General features: G+C 41.4%; 1 protein-coding gene across 1 annotated transcript; it reads left to right on the top strand.

The window, feature by feature from the left end:
• Positions 1-801: 801 nt before the first annotated feature.
• MNS1 (meiosis specific nuclear structural 1) lies at positions 802-8,511 on the top strand. The gene is made up of 10 exons (XM_056516044.1): positions 802-1,153; positions 1,665-1,754; positions 1,956-2,083; positions 2,520-2,622; positions 3,447-3,676; positions 4,397-4,613; positions 4,690-4,797; positions 5,962-6,219; positions 6,411-6,536; positions 8,133-8,511. Exons 1-10 carry the CDS (start codon positions 1,151-1,153, stop codon positions 8,217-8,219), a joined length of 1,350 nt encoding a protein of 449 aa, XP_056372019.1. The 5' UTR covers positions 802-1,150; the 3' UTR covers positions 8,220-8,511.
• Positions 8,512-8,885: the final 374 nt, after the last annotated feature.

Here is an 8,885-nt window from a genome sequence, read left to right as displayed (position 1 = left end):
CCCAGTCCTGCCACCTGCAGACCTTGAGCACTCAAAGTCACTGCTGTGCCAGAGTAGTTAAAAGATTCTTTCTAAGTCAGTGCCTTGGAACCATTAGGGGGATGGGGGGGTGGGGTTTGACATTCACTTGTTTCCTTGCCTAATGTTGAAAAGAGAAGTATAGTGATAACACCACTTGTAAAGAAGAATTAGGGAATGTTTATGATCTTCTTCTGTCTCACCTCTCTCTGCTTGTATCTTTTTAAAGTCATCGTTTCCTGTAGTTTTTTCTTCACTTCCCCAAGCGTTGTGGGAAAGCACTTTTCTCATTAAAAGGACAGAGAATGACCAAAGCTTCAGAAAGAATTTGGGGAAATTTGTAAAAGGTTTAAAATAATAAGTGTTCTTACCCCAAAAACATATAGTAACATCTAGCACTGTATCAGCAGAAACAAGCAATTCTCAGAGGTATTATTCTCTTAAGCTTATTATTAATAATTAATTATTAAGCTTATTATTATTAATTTTAATAATTTTACAAAATAGGTGACCTTCATGAATTTGAAATACTGCTTTAAATGTCTTTAGTTTACTTAACTTTAGTTTACTTAATATTAAGATGAGGAAAGTGGGTGGGCAGAGTTTAGGGAACCGGGTGCCACAACGTTGATTTCCTTCCTGGAGCAAAATCAATCCTGAAAAACTGCAGGGAGCAGTTGTGCTCTGTGTAAGGTCTCTCTGGAACATTGAGGGCTGGGTTTTCTTGAATAAAGCATGCTCTGTACCAAGTAACCTTACCAGAATCATCTGTTTTGGTGATGTTCATGTTCGGCTGTTGTGTTCTGCCCTGTGCCGGTATCGCCCATACCTACTCGAGATTCGTAGTCAGAGCTGTGAAAAAGACATTCTTAATTAAACGCTGCCACCTGGGGTTTGTGTTTAGAGGTGAGTCAAGTGCATTAATTTAAAGTCACGATTCAAGAAATGCTTTTAAATAGCATCCGCAGTCCCCCTCGCGGTGACGTCACGCGCCCATTGCCCCGCCCATTCCTGGGTCACGTGTGAGAGTCTGTTCGCCATCTTGGCCAATCAGCGATGGCGATTCCCCGGAAGTGAAACCGCGCCCTGGAGCCCGGCGGCGCCGCGCGTTGCCACAGCAACGGCCGGCAGGATGGTGAGAGGGACGGGACCGTGAGGGGAGCGGGAGCAGCATGGGGAGTGGGACCGTGAGGGGAGTGGGAGTGGGAGCGGGAGCGACATGGGGAGCGGGACCGTGAGGGGAGCGGGAGCGGTATTGGGAACGGGACCGTGAGGGGAGCGGGAGCGGCATTGGGAACGGGACCGTGAGGGGAGCGGGAGCGGGAGCGACATGGGGAACGGGACCGTGAGGGTAGTGGGAGCGGGAGCGACATGGGGAACGGGACCGTGAGGGGAGCGGGAGCGGCATGGGGAGAGGGACCGTGAGGGGAGCGGGAGCGGCATGGGGAGAGGGACCGTGAGGGGAGCGGGAGCGGCATTTGGGAACGGGACCGTGAGGGGAGCGGGAGCGGCATTGGGAACGGGACCGTGAGGGAAGCGGGAGCAGCTTGGGGAAGGGGACTGTGAGGGAAGCGGGGCCGGGGGCTGCAGGGGGAGCGGGTCCCCGCGGCTGTCCTGCGCCACCGCCTCTCCCTTGTCGCCCGCAGGCATCCGAGGAGCGGGAGTGGGGCAGACGGGCGGCGCGGCTGCGGGCCGAGCTGGAGCGGGAGCGGCGGCTGGATGAGGCGCTGCGGGCGGTAAGAGCCGTGGGGCGGCCGCGCTGAGGGAGGGGGAGGCTTGCGAGAGGTGTTCGTCTGGCTTTACCTTTGCCTGTCCAAGACCTTCCCCATCAACAATCATTTACTGGCTTGTACAGTCTTGATTGCCTGCACAGTCTCCTTGCCTTCTCCCAAATGTGCGTGTGTGAGAGTTGGTACGGAATTGTTTGTCCTGATCAGGAAGAAGAGAACAGAAAGCAGAGAGCGCTGCAGCTGGAGCGAGAGCAAAAGCTGGCGGCTGAGCTGGCAAGGCGGAACCTCGAGAAAATGAAAGATGAGAAGATCAGGCAACAAGTCAGAGCAAACAGGTAATTCAGAAATTTTCCACCTGTGTCAAATTGGCTGCTCCTGTTATCAGATTTGAGAAAGCTGTAGCAGGAGTGGAGACAACTCAGATCTGAAAAGAAAAGTTACTTTGAGATCAAAGTATAATAAAAAGTTAATTTAAAGTAAATTTTGCTAATAAAAAACGTTGATCTGCAAAATTTTCATTCTGAATATATATATATGTGCTTATATAATTAGAAGTGAAGTACACAGAACTGTTGATAGCACATGTAGAAATATATATAAGTCTTGTTTTTAAATGGATTTTTTTTCTTTTTCTGCCCTTTAACTAGAGCAATATTTTTCATCAGGGTTGACCCGATTGAAAATACTGTGTTTAAATAGTGATGGAAACTTAATTTTTTCCCCCTAGACACCTACCTTCTTGTAATAGGATAATTTTTCTTCCCCCTCCAGTCTTGAACTTCGAGAGTTAGAAAGAAAGCTGAATTCTGCTTATATGAATAAAGAACGAGCTGCACAGATTGCTGAAAAGAAAGCTATATACGATGAGAAAATGGTAATTAGTGTATCCCAGCACGAGTCCTGTAACTTTTTGTATGGATTGTGCAGAAGATTTTTTCCTTTCACCTTTTTTATCTAAGATATTGTTGAAGCATTTGGTGTTATTGAAAATATATTTTGTGTTATGAAGGATTAATTAACCGTTAATAACTATAAGAATATTATAGCTTTAAGAAAAAAGTTTACTTTGCTATTCTAATTGAAGGAGTAGTGATTGAATTAGCTGTATGACTGATTATAGTTGTTATTTTACTGGTTTTGTAAAGTCAAGTCAAAACTGTGATACCCTTTGCATAGTAAGTGTTTATAGTGGTGAATCCTTACCTCAGAATCTAGTTGTTGAAAACACTGTTACTGATGTTAAACAGTGATCTGAGTAACTTCAGAAAGACTTGCAAATTTGTACTTACGTATAGAAAGATACTGGTGATCAGGCAGGTGATTCTGATGATGTTAATGCTTTGTTCAGGGTTCAGTGCAGACAGTTGCTGTTCAGCAATGTGCTCATTGAGGGTGTTCTCTGTACCCCTGCCTCATTCCAGTCATTGTGCTGATGTGAGTCCCACCTGTGCTCAAATGCCCAATACTTTGTTCTTTAAGTATTTTTGGTGCTCCTCAAGTTGCTCAGATCTTGAGGGTGCTCTTCAAGGCTTCTACTGACTAGATTAAGCTATTAAGCATGTTAAGGCTCTATATTTATAGACTGAGGTAGAAGATATTAATTGCTGCTAATGCTGCATAATTCCTTTCCATACTGTGTATTTTTTTGTTGTAGTAGTGGGAGTGAAAAGGAATCTTGCATTGCCTTTTTCCCCCTAGAAATGGGAGGATGAAGTAGCCCAGGAGATGAAGGAAGAGTACGACAGGTATCTGAAAGAAGAAATGTCTGCAGAACTGAGGCGACACCAGGAGAAGAAAATGTACCATCAAGAACTGGATAAGCAGATTGAGGAACAAGAGAAGAAGAAGCAAGAGGCTTATGAAGAGTTTCTAAGAGAGAAACTCATGATTGATGAAATTGTAAAAAAGATCTATGAAGAAGACCAAATGTTAGTTATTTTGAGATTTTATTATTTGTTAATTTAAACAAAGCAACTCATAATTCTGCACTGAAAGCTAATTTGTATGCACCTATTCCATATAGACTAAGGCCCATTTTAGTTTTCCTTGGTCACATTTTACTAACAAGAGACTGACGTACATGAATTTTCTTGTTGAAACTTCAGAATGTCCCAGTCATGGGACAGTCTTGTGTCCTTGTTCCCCAAATATGAAATCCAGCTTATTTTCAGGAGGGCTTCCATTGGCCCATCATGCTGGACACAACAGCATATTATACATTTCTACCTTACCTTGTGTCCCTGCCTTGCCACTAGATGTTTTGTTTGCATGTTTTAGGAGCAAGGAAGGAGATTTTGAAGGGTATTGTGCATGGAGGGGAGAGTTTAGTGTAAATAAAAAGTTTAGGGGTTGTGGTGGGCTTGGTTTTCTTCTTTCTCTTTGTTGAAATGTGTATAAAATGTAGCAGCAGTGAGTACTTTTGTGTATAGTTGTATTCCAGAAAGGTGTTAGATGTGAGATTCCATTTTTGGGGCAGTTTGTTACTAAGTATTTTAATTTAGCTATCTAGTTTCTAGCTGACTGGTTAAGGAGAGTCATTTAAATCTTAGTCTCAGGAAGATATTGTTAATACTGAGCATCTAGTTGATTAAATGTTATTCTGCAGTATGTTAAATAATTATTTGAACATTTTTTTCCATCTTCTACAGGGAAAAACAACGGAAGTTAGATAAAATAAGAGAAACCCAGACATATATTGAAGAGTTTATAAAAGAACAAGATATCTGGAGGAAAAGGAAACAGGAAGAAATGGAAGAAGAAAACAGGAAAATTATGGAGTTTGCCAACTTGCAACGGCAAAGAGAAGATGATCGGATGGCTAAAGTTCGAGACACTGAGGAGAAAAAACAGAAAGTTCAAAACATGGTATCAAAAATTGAAATTGTAGAAAAAAATTGTTGCATGTTTTTGTCTTTCATTTAGAAACCTTTCCTTGTAATAGGTTGCCAAGACCATAGAAAGAGAAGAACAGAGGCGTAAAGAACAGGAACAAATCCGTGAAGATCTGTATCTGGAAGAACAAGAAGCGATGGAAAGGAAGAAGGAGATGGTAAGTGCTGGCAGGTACACGAAGAGGGTTTTTTGCTCACTTTGGATTTCTAAGTCTGCAGTATTGTTTGTGGCTTTGGGGTTTACCTTATGTTCTAGCACAAAGTATCTATTTTCAACTCTATTTCCTAAATGTTCTTGGTCAGACAGGCAGTCTGTACATTAGCTCAGATTTTCGAGGGAAAATTTTGTACTTTCAGTTTCTTTTTCTAAGGTATTGAAGCTTTAATTTCAACCAGGAAGTGTGAAGTGAAGGTTTTGGATACCCTTATGGCTCCATTTATACATTTATTTATCTTGTAAAGGAGAATATTAGTAACTTTCAAGTTTAGATTTAAGCTAAGCAGTTTAATTAACTGCTTTTTTTCTGCATGTCTATTTCCTCTGGGCCTCACACTCTGTCTTACCTTGCTGTGGGTGACAAACAAAATGTAACATAGATTGAGATACCAAACACTGCTATTTTTAGAGTGTTGTTTAGGATTACTGTCTTGTTGATTCCCTTCATTAGAGTGGGAAAAAAATCCCCTTTGGTTTTGGACTTAATTTTGACAATCTTGTGACATTCACCAAGCTAATTAATACCGGAGAGCACTGTCAGATTTGGAATTGATGCTTAGAGATGAACAGAGACTAGACAGAGCAACAAACAATGTAATAGGTATTTATTGAAAGGCTTTAAAAGGATACACCTTGGGCAGTATAAGAGCTTGGCTAGGGCTACACCTAGGATGGATCTAAGATGGATCCCAGTCACAAGTCTTCATACTTCTATAATTCTGGTGCATCTACACACTGGGGCTAACTGTCCAATTACAGCTCCAGATCACAAAACCTCAACTCCTGGCTTGCCCCCTTCCCTTCGCCGTGTTTATGCTTTTTGGGTAATGGTTGTCCTTGATTCTCCAGCTGGGAAGGGACTGCCTTGTCCAAGCAACCTGCAAAGAGAATCTATCAACACCCAACATGAAGTTTCAACCACATATCAGGCAGCAGAGAATCTGAAAAATATAAAAGCTAAAACTTATGGTGTCAGAATGTTTGCTCCAGTTAGTTATGCTAGAAGTTAAGAGCTACAGTAAATTTATTCCAAGATAAATACAGTAGATTGGCTGTTGCTGCTGCATGTTCAGTAATACTGCATTTTACTAAATTTCCTTTATAGGAAGAAATTGAAAAGAGATTAAGGCAGTGCCTAGACTTAAGGCAAGCATATGAAGAGCACTTTGCTCTAAAGGCAGCAGCACAACAAGCTATGAGAGAAGAGGAGGAAGCCCTCCGGCAGCAGATTTTGGCCAAGCTGGCTGAGGACGATCGCATTGAGCAGCTGAATGCGCAGAAACGGAGAATGAAACAGCTCGAACACAAAATGGCTGTGGAAAAAATCCTTGAGGACCGTCGCAAACAGTGTATTGCAGAAAAAGTGAGAGTTTCACATGCACCTTTGGCTTGAGCACAGTGTTTAATATGGGAATATTTGTGCTATCCTAAGGGACAATGCTGGTGTTGCTAGGTGAAAGTGATAGGAATTGCAGAGAGTAAGTGGGGGGAACCAGGACTTTGTTTTGGCTTCTGACAAGAAAAAAGTATTTTTAGAGCTAACTTTTTTTGTAGGAGCGTGAACTTGAAGAAAGAGAGTTAGAGAAGAGAAGACAAGAAAGCATCCGTGCAATTATTGAAGAAGAGAGACAGAAACTCTTGAAAGAACATGCGTGGAAATTGCTGGGTTATCTTCCCCGAGTGAGTGAATTGTATTTTAAATATTTTTAATGTCTGTCCTGTAAATTGGTTTTCTCCTGGTCAGTTCAAGGTGAAGTTGCCGAACTGTGGGAGTTCCTGAAGTCAGTGGATGTCCTTACTGTGTCAGCTTACCAGCGTTCATGTCTTCCTTTAGCTTTTGAGTTGGGACCCATGTACAGCACTGTTCTTTCTGCTGAGGGGCTTTGGGCTCTCTGCCACTATTGATGCTTGTACAGAACTTGCTGAAAGCTTCCACAACGCTTTGCATGTCCAGTGTTTGAAATAGGAAACGTGAGTTCTATAGAAGCGCTTCTCTAGCTAGAAGGGGGTCCAACACATCTTAAAACCTCTTTCCACCCAGTTTCTCGGTTGGGGTTTTGGCAGCAATTTCTTGCAGCTCTGGATTATCTGCCAAGTATTCCATAACTATGGACTCTGCAGCAGTGCAATGAACTGCAGCATTTACAGAAGCATTATAGAGCTTGCTCTGTTAATTTCTGTTTTAAAACGTTAAAAAGATGGAAGCAGTTATTGCAGTAGGAGTAAACTACAATTTATTTTGTATTGTGCTTCATAATTGGAAAGATCTCTTAATGGTACACAAATGAACAGAGAGCTGCCTTAGGGATGTAAAAATCCCTTTACAGTAGGGAGGGAACTATCCCTGGTTAAGGCTGGTTAAAGAAATTCTGCAATACTGGAAAACGTGAAGTAGAACAGAGTTGAATTTTTATTCAAATATTAATACAGTGATTGGTGCAGGAATTTGTAACACTTGGAGTGAGTTGTTATCTAATATACATTTAATTAAAAGATAACTCATATTGATAAAATTTTGATAAACTTTTCCAGTTTGAATTTGTTGTAGGAAGCCTTGGCAATTTCAGTGTCAAAGGCTCACACGTGTGCCATGTATGATGTTCTACTTCTCTGTTCTCTGCTACAACACTGTGTCTGAGTTGGGTACTCCTTCATCACATTAATTCACTAAAAATAGTTAAACAGCAAAGTGCTAATAAATTGGAAACTTTCCAATATAAATGCAGTTTGTAACTTTTCCCTGTTTTTTAAATGCTGCAAGGTATGTTCTGGGGATCATACATAGTTTTAGCAGTAAAATTAATTTAGACTTAATTAGAAATTTAGCTTTCTGCCTGCCTCAGCTTCTCTTCCCCAAAACATAGTTTTTGATTAAGTTGTCTAGCATTACTTGATTTCCCAAGTAATTTCCTTGTATGAGCTAATTCCAACACAGGTAAAGGTGGAGACAGAGCCCCAGCCCAGCCAGGGCCTCTTTTCACTGCTTGATTTTACTAAACCTGCTCCTGTGCTGTACTGACTGTAATCACTCCTGTGAGCAAGAGAATGCAGCTAAATGTTATCTTTTGGCAGAACAAAAGGGAAGCTCTGGGTTAGCACTGATTTGTAACTCACCTGTTTAGGTTTTGTGACTTGCTTTAGGCTTGCTTAAAAGGTAACAACAGTATTATGGCTATCATTATAGACACCATATTTTTTTCCACAGAAAATTTCAGAGATCCATAGTAATCTCTCTACTTTGTTTTACCTTCTGATGTTTCTTTCCCATTAATGCAGGGAATACTCAAAGATGAAAACGACATTAACATGCTTGGAGAAGATTTCAGATTGGCTTACCAGCAGAGAAGAGGTAATGAACTTTGAGAAGAGAGCTGAATCTTCCCCAGCTCAGCTCCTGCTTTGCCACTAGGTGTCAGCTGATTCCCAGTGAAAACTTTCATTTGCTTTTAACAGTGAGGAATTCCTTTTTAATAGCATTAAAAGCATTCATTTTGAAATGGAAGTTCTAAACGGATGAGCAGTTAGTTTTATATAAGTGTGTGCTGCACTTGCATTTTTCACCAATAAACTGTTCAGGAGTTCTCAGTTATCCTCATCTAGTCATGTGGTAAAGAAGAAATGTTTTCTTCAGCAATACAGCAGAAACCTAACCTACCACATATATTCCAGTCTGGACTAAAGAATTCACCTAATGCACTAGTTCAGGGAAGATGTTGCTGTACTGGCATTACACTACTACAATCCTCATCCAAATGTAGTGTGTCTCATCTCCACGAGGTAGGTCTGAGGTATTTCACTGGTAGGATCTAAGCAGAGATGTTGTGTACTTCTGAGGTCAGAGCTACTGTTTATACCTTTCTTTCAGTGCATTAACTGACTATTTTTGTCCACGTTCTTATTCACTCTGAGGGAGGAATCCATTGAAATAGCTGAAGTCTGGCAGAGGTTCACGCAAGCAGCCCAGTCGTGTATTGCTCCTGTTCATTAATGTACACACAGTAGGCTCAGCTCATCTACCCTTACTATGGA

The sequence above is a fragment of the Oenanthe melanoleuca genome, unplaced genomic scaffold (assembly GCF_029582105.1).
Source record: "Oenanthe melanoleuca isolate GR-GAL-2019-014 unplaced genomic scaffold, OMel1.0 S233, whole genome shotgun sequence".
Classification (NCBI taxonomy): Eukaryota; Metazoa; Chordata; class Aves; order Passeriformes; family Muscicapidae; genus Oenanthe; species Oenanthe melanoleuca.
This window is presented reverse-complemented; position numbering and strand designations above follow the sequence as displayed.